This window comes from Mesoplodon bidens (genome assembly GCF_964165515.1).
Source record: "Mesoplodon bidens genome assembly, chromosome: 11".
Taxonomy (NCBI): domain Eukaryota; kingdom Metazoa; phylum Chordata; class Mammalia; order Artiodactyla; family Ziphiidae; genus Mesoplodon; species Mesoplodon bidens.
In genome coordinates, this window is record NC_138167.1 from 21,970,248 (window position 1) to 21,995,644 (window position 25,397).

At 37.3% G+C, this 25,397-nt stretch overlaps 1 protein-coding gene across 5 annotated transcripts in view; it reads left to right on the forward strand.

Moving 5' to 3' along the window:
* Positions 1–23,027, forward strand: part of BMAL2 (basic helix-loop-helix ARNT like 2) — a 102,181-nt gene extending 79,154 nt beyond the window's left edge. For all 5 annotated transcript variants that reach the window (XM_081248994.1, XM_081248993.1, XM_081248995.1 and 2 more), the window contains 8 exons: positions 10,407–10,647; positions 11,129–11,235; positions 11,392–11,542; positions 12,963–13,021; positions 14,551–14,659; positions 17,898–17,976; positions 19,420–19,528; positions 21,521–23,027. In XM_081248994.1, the coding sequence (XP_081105120.1) occupies positions 10,407–10,647; positions 11,129–11,235; positions 11,392–11,542; positions 12,963–13,021; positions 14,551–14,659; positions 17,898–17,976; positions 19,420–19,528; positions 21,521–21,657 (992 nt within the window). In that variant the 3' untranslated portion in view covers positions 21,658–23,027. The remainder of the gene's footprint in view (positions 1–10,406; positions 10,648–11,128; positions 11,236–11,391; positions 11,543–12,962; positions 13,022–14,550; positions 14,660–17,897; positions 17,977–19,419; positions 19,529–21,520) is intronic.
* Positions 23,028–25,397: the final 2,370 nt, after the last annotated feature.

Below are 25,397 nucleotides of genomic sequence, written 5' to 3' on the forward strand. Positions count from 1 at the left end.
CAAAGGCATGAGGTGGATTTGGCCTAAGGATGAGGGCTTGTGTTAACCATCAGCGGGGCCAGTCCCCGCAGTGGAAGAGTTGGAAGTTGGGGAGCAGTGTATGTAGACAGATGCCTGGGCCCCGATGAGGTAACTGCAGAATGTAACCCTGATTGGCCACACGGATGACTTCCCACTCATGAGACAGTTTTGTATTTTACTTTAACCAAAGGCAGTGTCCATCAAGTGAAATGATTATCTTTTGCATAGAATTGCTACTACATTGTTTTTTCCAATAATAATTAGCCAATGGAATTCACTATGTTTTAAGACCACTCCCTGTTAATGAAGAAAGCCTGTAGTTAGTAAAGGTGTTTTTCCCTTTTACCAGGACATGCCAGTTCCATTTAAAATTTTAAATTATTGCTTAAGACTACTTTTTAGAGCAGTTTTAGCTTTACAACAAAATCGAGAGAGAGGTATAGAGATTTCCCATGTACCCCTTGCCCTCACACATGTATAGTTTTCCCCATTATCAACATCTTCCACCCAGAATGCCATATATATCTTTTAAAACAAGGATGAAACCTACACTGACACATCACAATCACCCAAAGTCCATTAGTTTACCTTAGGGTTCACTCTTGGTGGTGTACATTCTGTGGGTTTGGACAAATGTATAATTACGTACATCCATCGTTATAATATCATACAGAGTATTTTCACTGCCCTAAAAATCCTCTGTGCCCTGTCTATTCATCTCTCCCCCAGACTAGCCCTGGCAATCACTTATTTTTTGTTTCCTACTTTTGCCTTCGTTATATTTAAATTTAAAAGAAGAGAGACTAGAAAGCAGCCATTTTAATGCTAATTGAAAATAAACTTAGGGACTTCCCTGGTGATGCAGTGGTTAAGGCTCTGCACTCCCAATGCAGGGGGCCTAGGTTTGATCTGTGGTCAGGGAACTAGATCCCACACACATGCCGCAACTAAGAGTTCGCATGCTACAACTAAAGAGCCGGCGAGCCGCAACTAAGGAGCCCTCCTTCCACAACTAAGGAGCCCACATGCCGCAATTAAGGAGCCTGCCAGCCACAGCTAAGAACCAGCACAACCAAAAAAAATAAAAATTAAGATTTATGGAAAGGCCATTTGTCAAGATTGGCTATGAGTCGCTCAAGTGGGGCTTCATTATATTCTCTCTGATTTTGTGAATATTTGAGATTTTCCATAATAAAAAGTTTTTTAAAAACATGATTGGCATTAAAAACATTATTTCTACCATGATTCTCACATAAATGCCATGGATTCAAATTTTGAAACAGCTTTTAAAACGGGGTTAAGATTGCTCATGTATCTCCACTTGTGAAATCAAACGCTGTTAAGGATGGATGATTGTTACCAAATATCTTAGGTATTTCTTAAATTTATCTTGGTAAGATAATCAGTAATCCATGGGCTTCTTGTGCAACAAGATGTGGCATCCTCTCATGCCCCTTGGCTTCCAGTGTCCAATACTCGTGACTCTGCTTGACCTCTCTCTCGGGTCCTTAAAGACAGCTCTGCCTGTACCAGCAAGGGGCGGACCTCCAGTGCTGGGGAGTCAGTGCTCCCCGGAGGGTCCCTCATCCACTGACTGAGGGGAGGTGATGGATAAATATTCTTGCTCTCTTTTCCTTGAGGCCATTCAAGCTGCATAACTGGGGTTCTTTTTCTACATTTTTTTCCCAGATTGCCCCAGTAGGTTAAGCTTTAGTTTCCCAAAGTGGGGACTTGTTGGAAAATGTATCTATTATTAGCTTCTTTGTCTTCCCTGTCTCACTTCCCTGCCAGAGTTCCCTGGGAGCACCTCTCAAATACACTTCTTATACTCAAATCGTTGTCTCAGGATCAGCGTCTGTGAGAATTCAAACTAAGCCAGCAAGATACCAAGTTGAGAGACCCAGCCAGCGACTTGTGGAAGAAAAATTTCATAAAGGATTTTGAAAAGATACCCTGTGGATTAAAGCAGTGTTTGGGTTGTTTTTGTTTGTTTTTCTCTTTTTAAAAGCATGGAGTCGATCGCACATGAATCGACCCTGTGCAGCGGATTGTAAATAATTAGTTTGTGAGGATTAAGGCCCGTGACCCCAGTATTTAGGTAAAAGTCTAAAGAATTCTTGGGATGAGAGGGTTTTCTTTTTTTGAATTTTATTTATTTTTTTATACAGCAGGTTCTTATTAGTCATCAGTTTTATCCACATCACTGTATATATGTCAATCCCAATCTCCCAATTCTTCACACCCCCACCCCCACCCCCCTGCCGCTTTCCCCCCTTGGTGTCCATACGTTTGTTCTCTACATCTGTGTCTCTATTTCTGCCTTGCAAACCAGTTCATCTGTACCATTTTTCTAGGGTCCACATATATCCGTTAATATATGATATTTGTTTTTCTCTTTCTGACTTACTTCACTCTGTATGACAGTCTCTAGATCCATCCATGCCTCAACAAATGACCCAATTTCATTCCTTTTTATGGCTGAGTAATATTCCATTGTATGTATGTACCTCATCTCCTTTATCCGTTCATCTGTCGATGGGCATTTAGGTTACTTCCATGACATGGCTATTGTAAATAGTGCAGCAATGAACATTCGGGTGCATGTGTCTTTTTGAATTATGGTTTTCTCTGGGTATATGCCCAGTAGTGGGATTGCTGGATCATATGGTAATTCAATCTTTAGTTTTTTAAGGAACCTCCATACTGTTCTCCATAGTGGCTGTATCCATTTACATTCCCACCAACAGCACAAGAGGGTTCCCTTTTCTCCACACCCTCTCCAGCATTTGTTGTTTGTAGATTTTCTGATGATGCCCATTCTAACTGGTGTGAGGTGATACCTCATTGTAGTTTTGATTTGCATTTCTCTACTAATTAGTGATGTTGAGCAGCTTTTCATGTGCCTGTGGTCCATCTGTATGTCTTCTTTGGAGAAATGTCTATTTAGCTCTTCTGCCCATTTTTAGGTTGGGTTGTTTGATTTTTTAATATTGAGCTGCATGAGCTGTTTATATATTTTGGAGATTAATCCTTTGTCCGCCGATTCGTTTGCAAATATTTTCTCCCATTCTGAGAGTTGTCTTTTCGTCTTGTTTCCTTTGGTTTGTTTCCGTCTGGTTTCCTCTGCTGTGCAAAAGCTTTTAAGTTTCATTAGGTCCCATTTGTTTATTTTTGGTTTTATTTCCATTACTCTAGGACGTGGATCAAAAAAGATTTTGCTGTGATTTATAGCAAAGAGTGTTCTTCCTATGTTTTCCTCTAAGAGTTATATAGTGTCCGGTCTTACATTTAGGTCTTTAATCCATTTTGAGTTTACTTTTCTGTATGGTGTTAGCGACTGTTCTAATTTCATTCTTTTACATGTAGCTGTCCAGTTTTCCCAGCACCACTTATTGAAGAAGACTGTCTTTTCTCCATTGTATATCTTTGCCTCCTTTGTCATAAATTAGTTGACCATAGGTGCATGGGTTTATCTCTGGGCTTTCTAGCTTGTTCCATTGATCTATGTTTGTTTTTGTGCCCGTACCATATTGTCTTGATTACTGTAGCCTTGTAGTATAGTCTGAAGTCAGAGAGTCTGATTCCTCCAGCTCCGTTTTTTTCCCTCAAGACTGCTTTGGCTATTTGGGATCTTTTGTGTCTCCATACAAATTTTAAGATGATTTGTTCTAGTTCCGTAAAAAATGCCATTGGTAATTTGATAGGGATTGCATTGAATCTGTAGATTGCTTTGGGTAGTATAGTCATTTTCACAATATTGATTCTTCCAATCGAAGAACATGGTATATCTCTCCATCTGTTGGTATCATCTTTAATTTCTTTCATCAGTGTCTTATGGTTATCTGCATACAGGTCTTTTGTCTCCCTAGGTAGGTTTATTCCTAGGTATTTTATTCTTTTTGTTGCAGTGGTATATGGGAGTGTTTCCATAATTTCTCTTTCAGATTTTTCATTATTTGTGTGTAGGAATGCAAGAGATTTCTGTGCATTAATTTTGTATCCTGCAACTTTACCAAATTAATTGATTAGCTCTAGTACTTTTCTGGTGGCATTTTTAGGATTCCCTATGTATAGTATCATGTCATCTGCAAACAGTGACAGCTTTACTTCTCCTTTTCCAATTTGTATTTTTTTAATTTCTTTTTCTTCTCTGATTGCCGTGGCTAGGACTTCCAAAACTATGTTGAATAATAGTGGTGAGAGTGGACATCCTTGACTTGTTCCTGATCTTAGAGGAAATGCTTCCAGTTTTTCACCATTGAGAATGATGTTTCCTGTGGGTTTGTTGTATATGGCCTTTGTTATGTTGAGGTAGGTTCCCTCTATGCCCACTTTCTGCAGAGTTTTTATCATATATGGGTGTTGAATTTTGTCAAAAGCTTTTTGTGCATCTGTTGAGATGGTCATATGGTTTTTATTCTTCAGTTTGTTAATATGGTGGATCACATTGATTGATTTGCGTATATTGAAGAATCCTTGCATCCCTGGGATAAATCCCACTTGATCATGGTGTATGATCCTTTTAATGTGTTGTCGGATTCTGTTTGCTAGTATTTTGTTGAGGATTTTTGCATCTATATTCATCAGTTGATACTGGTCTGTAATTTTCTTTTTTTGAAGTATCTTTGTCTGGTTTTGGTATCAGGATGATGGTGGCCTCATAGAATGAGTTTGGGAGTGTTCCTCCCTCTGCAATTATTTGGAAGAGTTTGAGAAGGATGGGTGTTAGCTCTTCTCTAAACGTTTGATAGAATTCACCTGTGAAGCCATCTGGTCCTAGACTTTTGTTTGTTGGAAGAATTTTAATCACAGTTTCAATTTCATTACTTGTGATTGGTCTGTTCATATTTTCCTTTTCTTCCCGGTTCAGTCTTGGAATGTATACCTTTCTAAGAATTTGTCCATTTCTTCCAGGTTATCCATTTTGTTGGCATAGAGTTGCTTGTAGTAGTCTCTTAGGATGCTTTGTATTTCTGCGGTGTCTGTTATAACTTCTCCTTTTTCATTTCTAATTTTATTGATTTGAGTCCTCTCCCTTTTTTTATGTCTGGCTAATGGTTTATCAATTTTGTTTTTCTTCTCAAAAAACAGCTTTTAGTTTTATTGATCTTTGCTATTGTTTTCTTTGTTTCTATTTCATTTATTTCTGCTCTGATCTTTATGATTTCTTCTGCTAACTTTGGGTTTTGTTTGTTCTTCTTTCTCTTGTTCCTTTAGATGTAAGGTTAGATTGTTTGTTTGAGATTTTTCTTGTTTCTAGACATAGGCTTGTATAGCTATAAACTTAGTACTGTATTGTTTAGCCTCCATGTGTTTGTGTTTTTTACGTTTTTTCCCTGTAATTGATTTCTAATCTCATAGTGTTGTGGTCAGAAAAGATGCTTCATATGATTTCAGTTTTCTTAAATTTCCTGAGGCTTGATTTGTGACCCAAGGTGTGATCTATCCTGGAGAATGTTCCGTGAGTACTTGAGAAGAAAGTGTAATCTGCTGTTTTTGGATGGAAAGTCCTATAAATATCAGTTAAATCTATCTGGTCTATTGCGTCATTTAAAGCTTCTGTTTCCTTATTAATTTTCTGTTTGGATAATCTGTCCATTGGTGTAAGTGAGGTGTTAAAAGTCCCCCACTATTATTGTGTTACTGTCAATTTCCTCTTTTATAGCTGTGAGCAGTTGCCTTATGTACTGAGGTGCTCCTGTGTTGGGTGCATATATATTTATAATTGTTATATCTTCTTCTTGGATTGATCCCTTGATCATTATGTAGTGTCCTTCCTTGTCTCTTGTAACATTCTTTATTTTAAAGTCTATTTTATCTGATATGAATATTGCTACTCCAGCTTTCTTTTGATTTCCATTTGCATGGAATATCTTTTAACATGTGCTCACTTTCAGTCTGAATGTGTCCCTAGGACTGAAGTGGGTCTTTTGTAGACAGCATATATATGGGTCTTGTTTTTGTATCCATTCAGTAAGCCTGTGTCTTTTGGTTGGAGCCTTTAATCCATTCACGTTTAAGGTTAATTATCAGTATGTATGTTCCTATGACCATTTTCTTAATTGTTTTGGCTTTGTTTTTGAAGGTCTTTTTCTTCTCCTGTGTTTCCCACCTAGAGAAGTTCCTTTAACATTTGTTTTAGAGCTGGTTTGGTGGTGCTGAATTCTCTTAGTTTTTGCATGTCTGTAAAGCTTTTGATTTCTTCATTGAATCTGAATGAGATCCTTGCCTGCTAGAGTAATCTTGGTTGTAGGTTCTTCCCTTTCATCACTTTAAGTATATCCTGCCACTCCCTTCTGGCTTGTAGAGTTTCTGCTGAGAAATCAGCTGTTAACGCTATGGGAGCTCCATTGTATGTTATTTGTCAGAAAACCCTTGCTGCTTTCAATAATTTTTCTTTAATTTTTGCCAATTTGATTACTATGTGTCTTGGCGTGTTTCTCCTTGCGTTTATCCTGTATTGGACTCGCTGCACTTCCTGGACTTGAGTGGCTATTTCCTTACCCATGTTAGGGAAGTTTTCGACTATAATCTCTTCAAATATTTCCTCAGGTCCTTTCTCTTTCTCTTCTCCTTCTTGGACCCTATAATGTGAATGTTGTTGCGTTTAACATTGTCCCAGAGGTCTCTTAGGCTGTCTTCATTTCTTTTCATTCTTTTTTCTTTATTCTGTTCCACAGCAGTGAATTCCACCATTCTGTCTTCCAGGTTACTTATCCGTTCTTCTGCCTCAGTTATTCTGCTATTGATTCCTTCTAGCATATTTTTCATTTCAGTTATTGTATTGTTCATCTCTGTTTGTTTGTTCTTTAATTCTTCTAGATCTTTGTTAAACATTTCTTGCATCTTCTTGATCTTTGCCTCCATTCTTTTTCTGAGGTCCTGGATCATGTTCACTATCATTATTCTGAATTCTTTTTCTGGAAGGTTGCCTATCTCCAGTTCATTTAGTTTTTCTGGGGTTTTGTCTTGTTCTTTCACCAGATACATAGCCCTCTGCCTTTTCATCTTGTCTTTCTGCGGATGTGGTTTTTGTTCCACAGGCTGCAGGATTGTAGTTCTTCTTGCTTCTGCTCTCTGCCCTCTGGTGGATGAGGCTATCTAAGAGGCTTGTGCAAGTTTCCTGATGGGAGGGACTGGTGGTGGGTAGAGCTGGCTGTTGCTCTGGTGGGCAGATCTCAGTTAAACTTTAATCTGCTTGACTGCTGATGGGTGGGGCTGGGTTCCCTCCCTGCTGGTTGTTTGGCCTGAGGCAACCCAACACTGGAGCCTACCTGGGCTCTTTGGTGGGGCTAATGGTGGACTCTGGGAGGGCTCATGCCAAGGAGTACTTCCCAGAACTTCTTCTGCCAGTCTCTTCGTCCTCACAGTGAAACAGAGCCACCCCCCGCCTCTGCAGGAGACCCTCCAACACTAGCAGGTAGGTCTGGTTCAGCCTCCTCTGGGGTAACTGCTCCTTCCCCTGGGTCCCAATGCGCACACTACTTTGTATGTGCCCTCCAAGAGTGGAGTCTCTGTTTCCCTCAGTCCTGTCGAAGCCCTGCCATCAAATCCCGCTAGCCTTCAAAATGTGATTCTCTAGGAATTCCTCCTCCCATTGCCAGACCCCCAGGTTGGGGAGCCTGATGTGGGGCTCACAACCTTCACTCCCGTGGGTGGACTTCTATGGTATAAGTGTTCTCCTGTTTGTGGGTCACCCACCCAGCAGTTATGGGATTTGATTTTATTGTGATTGCGCCCCTCCTACCGTCTCATTGTGGCTTCTCCTTTGTCTTTGGATGTGGTGTATCTTTTTTGGTGAGTTCCAGTGTCTTCCTGTCAATGACTGTTCAGCAGTTAGTTGTGATTCTGGTGTTTTCACAAGAGGGAGTGAGAGCACGTCCTTCTACTCTGCCATCTTGAAGCAATCCCCAAGAGGATTTTTTAATAGAATTTTTTTTTAACTTTAAATAATTGATCAAATGGGTCGCATTCCATCCGTGAATGGAATTACACAATCCCAGCTAGAAATTTGCCAACTGAATAAATGTTCAAGGTGAGAATTGAGGGACAGATTGAGTTGGAAATTGCTAGTAACCCTGTTGTTAGAGAAGAATTAAAGAGGCTAAGTTCTGTGTGATGAGATTCCATATATAAATGTAAAACATTTTTCAGTCTATATTTTCCATTGAGTAGAATATTTTTAGTCAGTATCATTTGTAAATTTGCAGGCATCATCAGAAATGCCAAACTCAGTTTATAGGCCTTTTTTAAAGTTAATTAATTTTTTTATTGAAGTAACTTTTGTTTATAACATTATGTAAGTTTCATGTGTACAACATTATATTTCTACTTCTGTAGACCCTGTAGTATGCTCACCACCAAAAGTTTCGTTTCCATCCATCACCATATGGTTGACTCCCCTTTACTCATTTTGCCATCCCCTCTTCCCCCACTCTCCGTCTCCCCTACCCCTCTGGTGACCACCACTCTGTTCTCTGTATCTATGTGTTTGTTTTTGTTTGGTTTGGTTTGTTCATTTATTTTGGTTTTTGTTTGTTTGTTTTTTATATTCTAAATATAAGTGAAATCACACGGTATTTGTCTTTCTCCGTCTGACTTATGTCACTCAGCATAATATACTCAGGGTCCACCCGTGTTGTCACAGATGTAAGCCTTTTTATTTTTGACTGCCATCTAATTTTGTTAATATGAATGAAAACCTTGTATTACACTTATCCCTATTTTTAATTCCTTTAAGATATCTTGGATGTTGGGTGAGGCGAAGGGAGGAGCCCAGGTTTGTCACTTAACTACCTGGGTTGATGGTGGTGTCATTAAGCAGGATAGGGAATAAGTGATAAAGGCTTAGGTTGGGGTTGGAAGAGATAACATGTAATTTAAGGCGTCTGTGGGCTGTGGAGGGGATGATGTCTGTTAGGTGTTGAATACAAGGTTCTATGTGGGGCTTACAAAAGCTAAACTGTCTGTTCCCTGCTTTATTCTGCCACTTCCCCATCACAGACTATGCTTCAGCTGCTTCTGACTGCTCGCTCTTGACTTTGTTTGCACTGGCTGTTCCCTCTGACTGGAACACCTTTTTGTAGTCCTCCCCCTCCATCACTCAGGCAACTCCTGTTTGAACACCTTCTGTGACAGGCACTCACTACCATCAAATAGCACCACAGTAGCGGTTCACAGAGGGAGTTCTGGAGCCAGCCTGTCTGGATGTAAACCCTCAGCTCCACCCTTCCCTGATGTGACCCTGGCAGTAACTCTCAGTTTCCTGAGATAATGGGGATGATATTAGAACCTCTCATAGGACTACTAAGAAGAATAAATGAGTTATTCATTTAGAGCACTTAAAACAGAGCATGGCACATAAAGTGTTCTTTACACCTTTGCTATTACTATTAGTTGCTATCTTATAAGACAGCCCATATCATCTTCCATTAAAAAAAATTTTTTTTAAAGATTTGTAGTAACAGTCTTAGCAAAAGGTGCCAACTTAAAACAATGACTGTTCTGGTCTTTTCTAAATCTTATCACAAGCAACTGTTTTAAGTAATTTTTATCAGCTTCCCCCCCCCCACTTTTTAACCTTTAAGTTACTTTTTTGTAGGTTGCCATAATCTGTATACTGCCTATCTTTTATACTGTCATTGTTTTCTTAAGCATTTCCTGTTATTTGAATATATGGATTATTTCCAATTTTTTATTTTTCTGGTTGGATCTGTTTGATGAGCTTTTTCTAATGAGTTAATTGCTTAAGATGTTTTTGAAAAGTGAAATCTGAGTCGTTTTATTTTTATACATTTTATTATAATTTCTCTAAATGTTCTCTAAAATGTCTATAATCTATTACAATCATATGTATCTATTAGTCATTATAAGTGCTTACATAAGAAATTTACGAATATATCCATGTATCCTTTAAATTTATGAATATAAATTATAATATACCAAAATTTAAATAAGCTGAAAACAATACTTCTGTAGCTGAGAGCAAGGGAGCATGAAGTTTAACTTTTTCTAACACATAAAGTACTGTAATTTAAAAAATTAGCTTGGAAATAACGAAATAACTATAGACCTATTTAAACCGAAATTAAAACAATCATTTTGACGTAGTACGTATAGTTTAGTTCTTGAGAAAAATAACCCATTAGGAATGAAGTTGTTAAGTAAACATGATTGATGATTTCTTTTTAATGCAATCCTATTCCCTTTTCATATTTAGCATATTTAAAGACTATTTCATAGCACAATTATAACTATTATAAATGTCAGTGTAACAAATTTAAGAATTCATAATGGTTCAAATGCTTTTTAAATTTTTATCTTTTTTTTTAGTTTTATTGTGATATAGTTGACAAATGCTTTTTTTTTTTTCACCTTTGAATTAGATCATAGAAAATTCTGTACTATCCACTGCACTGGTTACTTGAGAAACTGGCCTCCAAATATTGTTGGAATGGAAGAAGAAACGGACAATAAGAAAGACAGTAGTAATTTTACCTGCCTTGTTGCCATTGGAAGATTACATCCATATATTGTCCCACAGAACAGTGGAGAGATTAAAGTGAAACCAACTGAATTTATTACCCGTTTTGCAGTGAATGGACAATTTGTCTATGTTGATCAAAGGTAAACATTTATGTGCCGTAACGATTAGAGTTCAATGGGATATTTAAGGCTACTAGAGATGTGGCTTAGTAGCACGGCTGGATTTTTTTTTAAGGCTTTAGAACAGGAAATAAAGTTTAAATGAAGTAAGGATATGGATATATCAGTAAATTTGTTCAAGCCAAATTGTAAACTTGAAATATTTCTTAGCCAATGGTGCAGAAACTGGACATGGTCTATGGCCACAATTTTATTGGTGAATGGTAGGAGTAGCATACCCTGGATTGGGTAGGTGGCCTCTGGAGTAGCCTGGTGCCTGGGTGTCCATTCTGCTTTGCAGCTCTAATCTGGGTCTAGGGCAGCCAAAGGAGCCCAGTAAAGCAAATGGGTTACTCATCCCCCCAGTCTACTTCTCTGCTATCCTGACCATGTATGGACCAACAGTATTCTGGAAGGGGATACATTCACCAATTCTGAACTTTATTTTTAATTTTAAAACCAGGGCAACAGCAATTTTAGGATATCTGCCTCAGGAACTTTTGGGAACTTCTTGTTATGAATATTTTCATCAAGATGACCATAGTAATTTGAATGACAAGCACAAAGCAGGTATGCATTGAGCGGGATCGTCTTTTGGTACTTTTTAATTACAACTTCAACTCTTAATTTTTCATTCCTGTGAAATCTGAACCTTGAATTAATCCTTAAGGGATTGATTTGTATAGTGGTAGACTGTTATGCTGATTATTTTCTTTTCTTGTTAAGTTCTACAGAGTAAAGAGAAAATATTTACAGATTCCTACAAATTCAGAGCAAAAGATGGCTCTTTCGTAACTTTAAGAAGCCAGTGGTTTAGTTTCACAAATCCTTGGACCAAAGAACTGGAATATATTGTGTCTGTGAACACTTTAGTTTTGTAAGTAATTTTTTATGTTGTTAAGACCTTTATATTGATTTCAAATGAGTATCTTTGCTTCCCTCTTTTCATCTTGCTAAATCATTAAACCTGTTTGATCCTCTGGCTTTATAACTTGAGTATAATGCCATTTGCAGCAACATAGATGGACCTAGAGATTATCCTACTAAGTGGAGTAAATCAGACAGAGAAAGACAAATATCATATGATATCACTTATATGTAGAATCCAAAGAATGATACAAGTGAACTTATTTACACAACAGAAATAGACTCACATAGAAAACAAACTTATGGTTGCCAAAGAGGAAGGGGGGTATAAATCGAGAATTGGGGATTAACAGATACACAGTATTATATATAAAATAGATAAGCAACAAGGACCTACTATATAGCACAGAGAACTATATTGAATATCTTATAATAACCTATAGTGGAAAAGAAACCGAAAAAGAATATGTGTGTATACATATATGTATATGTATATTAATCACTTTGCTGTACCCCTGAATCATTGTAAATCAACTATACTTCGATTTAAAAAAAAAACCTGTGTGATTCTCTGGCTTTGGAACTTGAGTATATATTTTGAGTAATTCATTCACTGTTCATTGGCATTAGTTTTCAGAATTAAGCTAAAAGTTTGCCCTTTTATAAAAAATTCCTTTTGGCTTAGTATAAAATGTGACAGTAAATGCATTTATTCAGGCAATTGTTTCCTACCCTTCATGGCCTTGCTTTGTCCTTCAAAAAAACTATGTGGATGTGGCTTTAAACTGTTCAAAATGGTAAGAAACTGTTTTGCCCTCCACATCATTTTTGCATGTCCATTTTCTGAGCCTTGGGAACAAATATGATTGTGCAGGAGTACTTGGCTGAGGGATAAGCAGAAATCCAGCCCGTTCACTGCCTTCCAAGCCCTGGTCTATTGCTGTGTCAGCCTGAAGGAAGAGCCACCTTTTCCTGATTTGCTCAACATGCTAGCATGGCCTTGTTCTAAGTATTATTTTTCTATGTTTCTCTTTAAAATTGCTATAAGGTTTTATCAAGCCAATTCTATTTCCTTATGTACAATATTTTAAAAAAGAGCCCCCAATTCTTAGTACCTCCAGCAGGTACTAATTACCCATCCCAATAATTCTATTATTCATCCCAGTAATTCTTGTCTCCTTATCATTAGAATATGAGCTGAGAGTTTGTATCTTTGGAAACATGTACATTACAGGGTAATATGACATCTGGCAAAAGCCCTGGTACTTAGCACATCAATACCTCCGTCTCTGATGGTGACATTAACAATATGTATATAAAACACAAGTAGGTCAAAAACTGATAATTCAAATACACAGAGCTTAATGTAGTTGCTTAAACATTTTCCTTCACCTTCCATAAAAATCACCTATGGTGTTTCTTAATTCTAGGGGACATAGTGATACTGGAGAAACATCATTGCTTCCTTGCAACTCTCAATCATCAGAAGGTAAGCTTAGTTTTAGGTGATGGAGACTTATCACTAAGACTGTTATTATTAAGTTACCATCTTTTTCTGTCTTGGAGAGGGAAAAATTTCAAGGTGAAATCAAAAAGATTTCAGGGGCTTCCTTGGTGGCGCAGTGGTTAAGAGAACGCGGGTTCGCGCCCTGGTCTGGGAAGATCCCATATGCCATGGAGCAACTGAGCCCGTGAGCCACAACTACTGAGGCTGTGCGTCTGGAGCCTGTGCTCCGCAGTAAGAGAGGCCGCGACGGTGAAAGGCCCGCGCACCACCATGAAGAGTGGCCCCGCTTGCCGCAACTAGAGAAAGCCCTCGCACAGAAACGAAGACCCAACACAGCCAAAACTAAATAAATAAATTAAATGCTGGCTTAACTCCTAGAGAGTTTCATTAAAAAGAAAAAAAAGATTTCAGTGGGTTGAGTTATCCTCCTCAGAATTCCCACAGTACTTTGGTCACACTTCTGTTATAATCTTACATTGTATTGCAATTATTCGTTCACTCAACTGGCTCACTGATAGACTGTGAGTTCTTCAAGGGTAGGTATGGTGTTTTACTCATTATCATCCCCAGCAGCTGGCATAGTTCCTTATACATTAAGGCACTCAAATATCTGTTGGTCAAATTAATGAAAAGCACTAAGGGGGAGTTATCTTAGTTCTTTACCACAGGAATATTTTAATATATTATTTGTGTAAAGAAAAATTAAAATATTAGGAAATATTTAAAATAAAGTAGTATTCAGCCATAAAAAAAGAATGAAATATTGCAATTTGCAGAAACATGGATAGACAAAGAGATTATTATACTAAGTGAAGTAAGTCACTTCAGAGAAAGGCAAATATTGTGTGATATCACTTACATGTGGAATCTGAAAAAGTAATACAAATGAACTTATTTACGAAACAGAAACAGGCTCATAGACATAGAAAACAAACTTATGGTTACCAAAGGGGAAACAGGGGAGAGAGGGATAAATTAGGAATATGGGATTAACAGATACACACTACTATATATAAAATAAACAACAGGGATTTCCCATATAGCACAGGGAACTATATGCAATATCTTGTAATAACCTATAATGGAAGAGAACCTGAAAAAGAATATATATACATACATATATATAACTGAATCATTTTGCTATACACATGAAACTAACAATATTATAAATCAACTGTACTTCAATAAAAGAAAAAAAGTGGTGTTGCTCTGGCTTTAGTGTGGAGGTTAAAGTGGGAAGGAACTGTATGTACTCAAAGGTTACAGGTCATGATTGAACCCTCAATGACTTTCCACATATTTGATTCACATCACTCTTCATAAGCATCTTAAACCATCATGAGTTATGTTCGTAATGTAAGCATGAATATTTCTAACATTTTAGGATGCAGCTGGTCTATTACTTTTTAAGAGGGAAATAGGAAATATATTTGAATTGAAAGAAAGATATTGACCAAAGTTATATATTTCTTAAAGCCCTCTATTGAATCTTTCCTTCTGTTATTATTTAGGATCCTCTAGACAGTCTTGCATTAGTGGGTCTGGAATGTCTACGGGAACAGTACTTGGTGCTGGTAGTATCGGAACAGATATTGCAAGTGAACTTCTGGACTTACAAAGGTAATGTTTTATTGCTGCAAATACTTTCACAAGTAAAATTATCATCATATTTACAAAACCAATATTAAAAAATCAATAGGTTTCCTATATGCAAACAATAACCAGTTCAATAATATAATGGAAGAGAAGATCACCTTTACAGTAGCAACATAGTTTGGAAAGTCCTTTCTAAACATCACACAAAATCCGGAATTTATTAAGAAAAAAATGGATAAATTTAATTGTATAAGAACTCAAAACTTAAACATAACTATAATTAGCAAGGTTAAAAGACAAATTATACACAGAAAATGTACTTCATATGATAAAATGTACTCATTATCTTAATACATGAAGAGATTTGTAGTATAAAGAATAAAGTTATTGAATTTTATATTAAACTTTGTATAATTTTATATATATTAAACTTTATGTGTAGAATAAAGAGTAAAGTTATTAAAGGAGTTATTTAATAACTCAATAAAAAATTTAGAGAGTGGACATAAATAGAAAATAAAAATGTAAATGGCCAAGAAACTAAAAATTGCTCAACCCCAGTTAAAATTATATATATACAAAATTAAACAATAATGACATACATTTTTTCATTTAGGAGATTGTCAAAGATTTGAAAGTTTGGTAATACTAGTGAGAGTCTGAGGAAACAGTCCCTCTTAAACTGTCCATGGGAATATAAACTAGTGCAAGCTCTTTGAAGCGCAATTTGACTACACCATCAAAAATATAAGTGTATATGATCTTAGACTCAGCAACTCTACCCCAGGAACAAATTCTTACACAACTGCGCAGAGACCCATGAACAAGACTGTTTCTTGCTGCACTGTTTAAGTAGTGATTTAAATATTTAAATCTTTACCATAACCATAACTTATTATGGTATATCCATACAATGGCATACTCTGCAACAGTTAAATATTAGGTAGCTCTGTTTATACTAATATGGCAAGAGCTTTATCTGGTTAATAGAAAAAAGCACAGGAATACAACAAAAGAATAGCATGTATAATAACTCACTTGTATAAGAAAAAAGAAAGATATGTGTGGATATATGTTAATATGTGTATATACAGGCCCATAATTGCTCATCTAAAACCCTTTAGACCAGATAGGTTTTGAACTCAGAATTTTTCTGGATTTTAGAAAGGCAATGTTTTGGAATTCATTTTTTTTTTTTTTTTTTTTTTTTTTTGCGGTACGCGGGCCTCTCACTGTTGTGGCCTCTCCTGTTGCGGAGCACAGGCTCCGGACGCGCAGGCTCAGCGGCCACGGCTCATGGGCCCAGCTGCTCCGCGGCATGTGGGATCCTCCCGGACCGGCGCACGAACCCGTGTCCCCTGCATCGGCAGGCGGACTCTCAACCACTGCGCCACCAGGGAAGCCCCTGGAATTCAATTTTTTTAAAGAGATATGTGTAATACCCACAGAGAACAGTTATATCATGGACAGCACCCCATAATCAATTAAATCAGTATTTTTGCAGTGAGAAGTATTTACAGATTAAATGGTGAAATGTCTGGGAGGAGAGAGGAAGTATGACTTCAGGTTAAATACATTTAACAAGATTAGGAAAGAATAATTATTGAAGCTGTTTGGTGGGTATTAGAGATTTCATTATATTGTCTATTTTTATATCTAAGTTTTCCATAATAAAAGCTTAAAATGTATTTCTGGAGTGAATTGTAAATACTTGTACTAAGTAGGACAAAGTTCGACCAAAACATTACCCTGAGTAGGGTTAGAGTCCAGCTTCCTTTGCATGTGGATATTCAGTTTTCTCACAGCATTTACTGAAAAGACTGTTCCTTCCCCAACTGAATGGTGTTGGCACCCTTGTTGAAAATCATTTGACTGTATATGCTGGAAGGGCTTTGTAAAGAAAGTGGAAATTGAGCCAAAGTTGCTAGCTGGGTGCAGCTGCAGGATGCAGTGGGGAGAGCATTTATATATGGAGGCACCTCGGCCAATGTATGGAGGTGAGCGGGAGAGAGCATGGTGGTTTCAGCAAACATCAAGGAGATTCACTGAGAGAAGAGTCAGGTTGCTGAGCAACTGAGTTTTAACTTGGTTAAAGGGACTTTTTTTTTTTTTTTTTTTTTTTTTTTTTCTTTTTGCGGTATGCGGGCCTCTCACTGTTGTGGCCTCTCCCGTTGCGGAGCACAGGCTCCGGATGCGCAGGCCCATCGGCCATGGCTCACGGGCCCAGCCGCTCCGCGGCATATGGGATCCTCCCAGACCGGGGCACGAACCCGTATCCCCTGCATCGGCAGGCGGACTCTCAACCACTGCGCCACCAGGGAGGCCCTAAAGGGACTTTTAACTAAGGGGAAGTCAAGTAGTGGAGGGACTTAAATAGCAAGTTTCTGCCCAGTGACTAATACGAAGAAAGCCATATTTCAGAAGATTAATCTGGCAGTGATGTGCATGTGGGGGCAGATAGTTTTCATCTTTAAACAAAGGCTAATTGAGCAGATGGTGATTTTAAACCATGAACCACAGATGGGAAGCCAGCCAAGCTATATACATTACATTGTGAAAAATCTCTAAGACATGTCACTGATCTTCTCGTCTGTGTTTCCTACCTAATTCATTTCATTCTTCTGTTTTAATTTCTCCCTCTATACTTTGTCAGTTGCCTTCTTGGGAATACAAAAGGACATAAAGTTACGTTTATGCCATTATGTTTCACATAATTGAGCATTTAATAATATATTATATGACACTGTCAGTTTTACATATTAAGTCTTGAAGAGATTTATGATCAAAGCGTATGATTATGTTTTTGTCTTTATGTGTTTCATTGATTTTGGACCTGGGGATGACCTATTATAGTAAAAGTATGACGCATTTTCTACTTTAAAAACAAGGTTGCAGGATGTTAAGAAATCTTTCTTTATTCTTAGTTCTGCTTTTCAGTATCCTGATAAGGAACTGAATGCCTATTTTGAACCATGTTGTTATTCCATTACTTTGCCACGTGCTGTATTAAGACAGGTAGCATGATTTACTTAAGAGCTTTCACCTCAGAGTTTGTTTCTATTTACTATAGTGTTTTCAGCACTCCATAGTCAAAAATAAGGCTGGCACTGAACGAGTCAGTCTGATTATGAAAACTGTTGTGATATTCAGTCTTAGGTTCCTCCCTGTATTTTTAACAGTTAGATTATGTATTCAGAGGAGAAAATTTTCTAACATATATATAAATAGACACATAAAATGTTTTATGTGTCACTTTTTGAAGGTTACAGTCTTCTTCATCCCTTGATGATTCAAGTCCAACAGATTTATTGAAAGATACTCACACTATAAACTGCAGGAATGTAAGTACCATTGTAAGTGATAATATTCGTGAAATAAATGAACAATAACATTGCTCCTTGTTGATTATTTCTTTTGAGAAAAGAGGCCATCCTGTAAAGAATGAACCCTTTCTACTTAGCTCAGAGTTTTTAAGAGGCAATGTAGAATAGTGGTTAAGAGGAAGACGCTTGGGACCATACTATCTGGGTCCAAGTTGTGATTCAGACACTTACTTCTGGGTAACCTCCTGCATGTTATTTAAACTCTGCACCTCAACTTCCTCATTTGTAAAAAGGGATTAATAATAGCACCAGTCTCTTGGAGTGGTGTGTGAATTAAATGATTTAATACACAAAGAAACAAAAACTTCACAGTGCCTGGGACACAATGTGTGCTCAATAAATGGTAGCTATTACTGTTATTTTAATAGATTCTATTCCGTGGATTAAATATACTCCTTAGGATCTGGAAAGATGTTTAAATAATATAAGCTACAAACTAAGTACTACCTACTATTTAATTCAATTGAACAAATACTAGCTATTTGAAGTGCATTGTTGCATATACAAAAATGACTGAACATAGTGCTGAAAATGTGGAAGACCCGTATACAGTTCTGATGTATCCCAGACAACAAAAAGCTCTAAAGTAGGTATATAAACTAAGTGGTATAAGAATATAGGAGAAAAGAGAAATTAAATCTGACTAGGGACAAAAGGGAACTTGAAAGTATCTTTTTATATTAATATAGGCTTTTGATCTAGTATTTGCCAGTTTTACTCATACATTTAGCAAATGTTTATTGGGTACCCATTTTGTGCCAGACAATATGCCAGAAACAGGGATTTAAGTCCTTGTAACACACAAGACTCTACAAGTAGTGTACGTTATATAGTCATTCTATGGCAAAGTTCATCAACTGAATAGACAACATAGGTAAATGATTTCTTCTTTTGATGAGCTACATGAACATTAGATTGTTTGTCTTGTGACTGTTAAACAGTATGGTAACATTTTGGTAAAAGTCTCTGGTTTACTCCATTCCCTACTCCAAAGCAGTATTTCCCATTGTAGTTTCATATGAGATACTATTTTATCATCATTTAAAAAAAACTGAAATAGCTTTTCATTTTTAATCGAAAACTTTTCCTTATGTATGTAATTCAGTTATGGTTATGAATAATGCGGGGGCTTTGAAGTCAGGTAGACTTGGGTTAGAATCATAGCTCCAACACTTTGGGCAAGATATTAGACTCTTTAGGCCTCAGGTGCCTGACCTCACGACATGTGTAACATGAAACGAGATGATGCTTGTGGAGTACTTAGCACAGAATACGAAGCATGAGCGGCCATGTTGTTGATGGCAGTGGTGGCATTGCCAGAATGCCCACATCTGAAAACTGCTAAGAGGTCTTTATTTCATTCAAATAGGAAACTTTCTATTTATTATTCTTTCTTTACAGATGTCAAATAAGGAGCTGACTACACTAAGTCCTTCTGAAATAGGGGAGCTACAGGCTACAAAGCACAACCAAAGTGCTGTTGCTCCCCACAGGCATGAACCACTCCTTGGTAAGTTTTCTTTGGCAACTGCCTGCCATTTTGGTTTTCCAAAAACTCTTTCTTAATCACTATATTTTCAGGCTTAGGAAATTTCTAGAGATGCAAACAACTTTAAAACTAAGATTTTTCCCAAAACTACACTGAGGTATCACCTCACACCAGTCAGAATGGTCATCATCAAAAAGTCTACAAATAATAAATGCAGGAGAGGGTGGAGAGAAAAGGGAACCCTCCCACACTGTTCGTGGGAATGTAAATTGGTGCAGCCACTATGGCAAACAGTACGGAGGTTCCTTAAAAACTAAAAATAGAGCTACCATATGATCCAGCATTCCCACTCCTGGACATATATTTGGAGAAAACTAATTCAGAAAGATACTTGCACCCCAATGTGCATAGCAGCACTATTTACAATAGCCAAGACATGGAAGCAACCTATATGTCCACTGACAGATGAATGGATAAAGAAGATGTGGTTTATATACACAGTGGAATATTACTCACCCATAAAAAGTAATGAAATAATGCCATCTACAGCAACATGGATGGACCTAGAGATTATCATACTGAGTAAAGTAAGTCAGACAGAGAAAGACAAATATCATATGATAGCACTTATATGTGGAATCCAAAAAAATGAACTTATTTACAAAACAGAGATAGACTCACAGACATGGAAAACAAACGTATGGTTACCAAAGGGGAAAAGGCGAGGCGGGATAAATTAGGAGTTTGGGATTAGCAGATACAAACTACTATACATATAATAGATAAACAACAAGGTCCTACTGTATAGCACAGGGAACTATATTCAATATATTGTAATAAACTATAATGGAAAAGAATCTGAAAAAGAATACATATATATTTTATATAAAATGATTCAGTTTTATACATATAAAACATATATGTATAAAACTGAATCACTTTGCTGTACACCAGAAACTAACACATTATAACATATTTTTTATACTTCAATAAAAATAACTAAGTTTTTCTTTCAAAATCATAAATACAGTAATCATGCTGTTAATTTTTAAGTGTATGCTACTTAATGGACCTGTCATTGGAAATTTGATTATCCACTGAATCAGTTATGGGTATTATTAAAACACACAATTGCAATAAAACTAAAGCTCTTGTATTTAGGGGAAAATGTCCATTCTTAAGAAAAAGAATTTTTAAAGATACCAATCATAAAATGTTTAAGATGTAATTATTCATTTTAACTATGTTTATGCAAAGTCCAAATGAAGGAAATTGAAATGACACAATTTTATACCCCCCCCCCATAACTGACTCTGATCTCCTGAAAATGTATGTTAAAGAGAATCAAAGGACTTCAAGGAACCTGGACATCAGCTTCACAGAGAGCCACATATTAATCATCGCAAATTCTATTGTACTCTGAAAGATACCTAGAAAACTTCGATTAATCTGTAGCTGTGTTTTAACCCTGAATTTCTAGAACCTCTTCCTTATCTCTAATTTAAATCTCATTTCCATGGTTCCTCCTTATTTCCTTTTTCAGTCAAAAATCTGGGGACCCCCCCACTTTTATAAGAGTCTTTCGAATTTGGGGGAAGATGCTTTTGTCTCAGCCTTCTCATTTTGGGGTTAAACAAGCAGAGTATTTTCACAAGGCAGATTAAAGTTAAATTTCTCCTTCAAGCCTCTATATACACACATGAATAAACCCCAACCCCTAGCTTCCAACTGTCTGGGAGTCTGTACCTCTTAGCTTTTATTTTCTATTAGAAAGCTCGTAGACTAGCTCACTTATGTGCATCAAATGAGTGAAGCTCAATTTATCTGACAGCAGATTGTTATAAAAATAGGCGACCCATTTAAAAATGTATCAGGCTTCTGCAATTTAAGACGTATACTTTGCCTTCAATAATACATTGTATGGTATCCTACCTAGCCTTGCTTTGCCATTTTTGATAACTCATTTTTTAACCTCCAAATGTACTTACATAAGCCTGTATTTTAATTCAATAGGAGAAGGAGCCCAGCTGGATTTTGATGCCCTCTGTGACAATGACGACACAGCCATGGCTGCCTTCATGAATTACTTAGAAGCAGAGGGGGGGCTGGGAGACCCTGGGGACTTCAGTGACATCCACTGGGCACTCTAGCATTTGATTTTTAACTCAACATGAGAAACGTTTTGAAGCATTTTGCTTACAAAAAACTATATATTCTTCTGTACTGTACTGATACTGTTTTTATCTTTTATTCCTATTAATGGTTGACCAGTTTTTATAGATTTGCTCCTGACTTTCACAGGGGTACAGGGAAATGTGATGTTTCCCTTCAAATTCTCAAAATTTTCTATAGACCGCTTTACTCACTGACATAGCTTAAAACCCACTAGTTGCTATATTTTTGCTAAAGTCTTTCTAACCAAGAATACCACATGTATCTTGTTTGGGTTTTGTTTTTATTTTTTGATGCAGTTGTTTTGAGTTTGGGGAATTTAATGTGTTGACATCTTCCTTGTGTCTGAGATTCATTTATAATTGATTTATAATAGAAGATTTGGGTAATTTGGAACATTTCCATTCCTTGTGTATTTCCTTAATTGAGGATAGGGCTTATCCACTTTAAGAAAACGATGAGTACTTGAACATCTAAAGGGACAGTGCAATTTGTAGTGGTAATCACCGTGAATACTGTATTCAGTCTTTGTAGACTTGAGCAAGCACAGAGCCACGATAGTTATGCTCAGTTGAGCACTTTGAGATGGATTTTAAGTGAGATGATTTCTTATTTAAAACTCAGAAAAGAAAAAGGAAAAAAGTGCTGAGAGAGTTTCAGCTTTGCTTACAGAAAAGGAAAGATCTTGGGCCCTACAGCTTGGTGGTGGTTAACCTTTGCCTATAAGATTTAGTCTTAATAGAACCACTCAAGATTCTTATTACAGATAGAACAGGGTTTTGATGCTGAAAAGGTTTTTTAGCAACCTTTAGGATTAGTCTTAGAGGAAGAAACAGGCCCAGGCAGAGTCAACGCCTTGTGTAACGTCACAGTTCATATGTCTTTTAATGTTTAATGTATATAAACCAGTTTCTTTATACACATTTGAGAAAGCAGTAGTCTCACTGGTTACATGATTAGTTAACTGACCTAGGAACAGTTGTTGGCTTTTTAAATTATTAGGCAATTACAGTTACTATTGCCTGTTACCAAAGGTAATTATATAACTGTGTTTTTAAAACCATGAGGCAACGAGAAAGAATTTAAAAACCAATTTTCTAGCTATAATTAAAAATTGAGAGCATTTTTTAAACCAGTAATTAATTCAGAGGTAGCTCAAATTGAGGGCAAGAATTAAGGATATTTAAAATACTGTATGTAGGGACTTCCCTGGCAGTCCAGTGGTTAGGACTCCACGCTTCCACTGCAGGGGACATGGGTTTGATCCCTGGTTGGGGAACTAAGATCCTGCAAGCAGTGCAGCGTGGCCAAAAAAAAAAAAAAAACCCCAATAAAACCAAAAATAAAATACTGTATGTATAGCTACCTTTTTGAAGATCATACTTCCATAATACCTATGGTTTTAATAGCTCTTTCTAGCTTACCATGTGTGTTCCCATATATTCTCTTTTGTGCCCCACAAGGGAAAGTAATGATAGTCTGGGAAACTAATGGGGAAACTCTGAGGCTCAGATATGGGGATCAAATCCAGTTTTCCTTTTCTATGTTGTGCTGTGCATCTCTAGCAGATTTCCCTCAGAGCCCCACGAAAACAAAGCATTCTTTTGACCTCGCGTATTTCCGTAGGCTGTAAGTAATAGATTAGAACTTTCAGACACGTTAATGGCAAACATAGCAACAGGCAACAACCAAAATCAAATGTTCCTTCACGTTTGACATTTGCAGTGGCTGTGTGGGCAAGGATGTATTGGCCTATTGTCTTGAGCCGATGCAATGTTCCAGTAATGTCAGAGGGTCAGCACCATTCCTGGTTCTGGCATTTGAGGACTTGGGAGACATCTAGGTTTAGAATAAGCCAAAAAAAACCTCACAAGATGGGGGATATATTGGTTTGTAGTGGCCTAAGCATGACAGTTAAGTCTGAAGAAGCGTGAAGGATCACACCTGTTCTCTAAGCCAGAGAGGCCTGCCTACAAATGTAACATTTTAGGAATCTGGACCATTTCAGGTCGGGCTAGACCTCCAGAGTCAGCCTCAGCTAGTGGTAGCAGGATAGGTCATTGTGGCTGCATGACCTCCAAAGCAGGTGGGGCAAAACTTCATGATGCAGGAATCTGAGAGGCAGGCTTTCTAGAGACTGGCCATTGCTGCTTGCACAGTAACAATCCTCTCTCTTTGCAAGAGGAGAGGTTATCCCATAGACTTATGGGTGGAAAGCCAATTGAAGGCTTTGATCCTTTAGTAGCCTACTCTGATATTTATCTTTTGCCTTGGACCCAGGATCCAATCCATGCATTGTATGATACTGTAGCTCTAAGTTCAATGCTTTCTTCAAAATGCATTCTGTTTATATTTGATTGCTACTGGGAGTGACATAGTTTTATGCTTTATACTATATTACTTTTTTCTCCTACCAATTAACTTCTTACGTTTTGGTGAAAAATACCTATAGCTTTAATGAAAACATCCTAAAAATAATACTCTTTTTTTTTTTTTTTTTTTTGCGGTACGCGGACCTCTCACTGTTGTGGCCTCTCCCGTTGCGGAGCACAGGCTCCGGACGCACAGGCTCAGCGGCCATGGCTCACGGGCCCAGCCGCTCCGTGGCATGTGAGATCTTCCCGGACCGGGGCACGAACCCGTGTCCCCTGCATCGGCAGGCGGACTCTCAACCACCGCGCCACCAGGGAAGCCCTGTTTTTTTTTAAATTCTAAGAATTACCTACAGTGATGTAGTGGAGTGAGAAGCATGCCTGGAATCAGGAGAGCCCGCTCAACCTAAATTTATCTGTGTGACCTCAAGCAAGTAATTTAAACTCTCTGTACCTCAGTTTCCTTATTTGTAAAAAGAGGTTTGATCTCTCCATTTACTTCCAGTTCTAATTCTGTGATTCTGACCCGCAGGACTTGAGCATTAGCCCGTTGCTAGACAGGTGCTAGCCACTGGCCACATATGGCTACTGAGTACTTGAAACATGGCTAATACATACTGAGATGTGCTATGAATGTAAAGTGCATACCAGATTTCAAAGGCTTAGTATGAAAAAAGGGAATATAAAATATCACATTAAGAGTTTTATATTGATTACAGTGCAAATAATATTTTGGATATATCAAATTAAACATTAAAGTTAATTTTATTTTCTTACCGTCCTAATGTGGCTACTAGAACGTTTTAAATTACACATGTGGCACACGTTGTATTTCCATTCTATGGCCCTGCTCTAGAACATTTTATTAAGTGGATATTATTTAAGCAGACCAAAGGTTATAAGTATGATATTTACCTCTAAATGCTATGGTTTAAAGGACATTTATTGATCCTCGATTCAATGCAAATAACTGTGAACCTCTATCGATGTATCAAATTTAAAACTTTTTTGAAATGAGTAAACTTGAAAATGTTAGACATTTTATTAGCCTGAAATCAAACAAAACTTGAGGTATATGTTGACACCCTATGGTAGTCACTAAATTTGGAAATCCACTGATAAGCACAAAGACAAACAAGAAGATACAGAATAGACTTTTGGTAAATAAATGGAATTAAAGGAAAGTATCTAATTACAGTGTCATAATGGGAAAAGGCTATACTCATTGGTCGTCATAATCTTTGACAAATCTCCATAGAGTCTAGGACACAGGTATATAAAATAGCAACTCTCTAGGTATCAGACCATGTTTAGTGGGTCCAGTTTCAGATCCTGCTGTAAAGAGG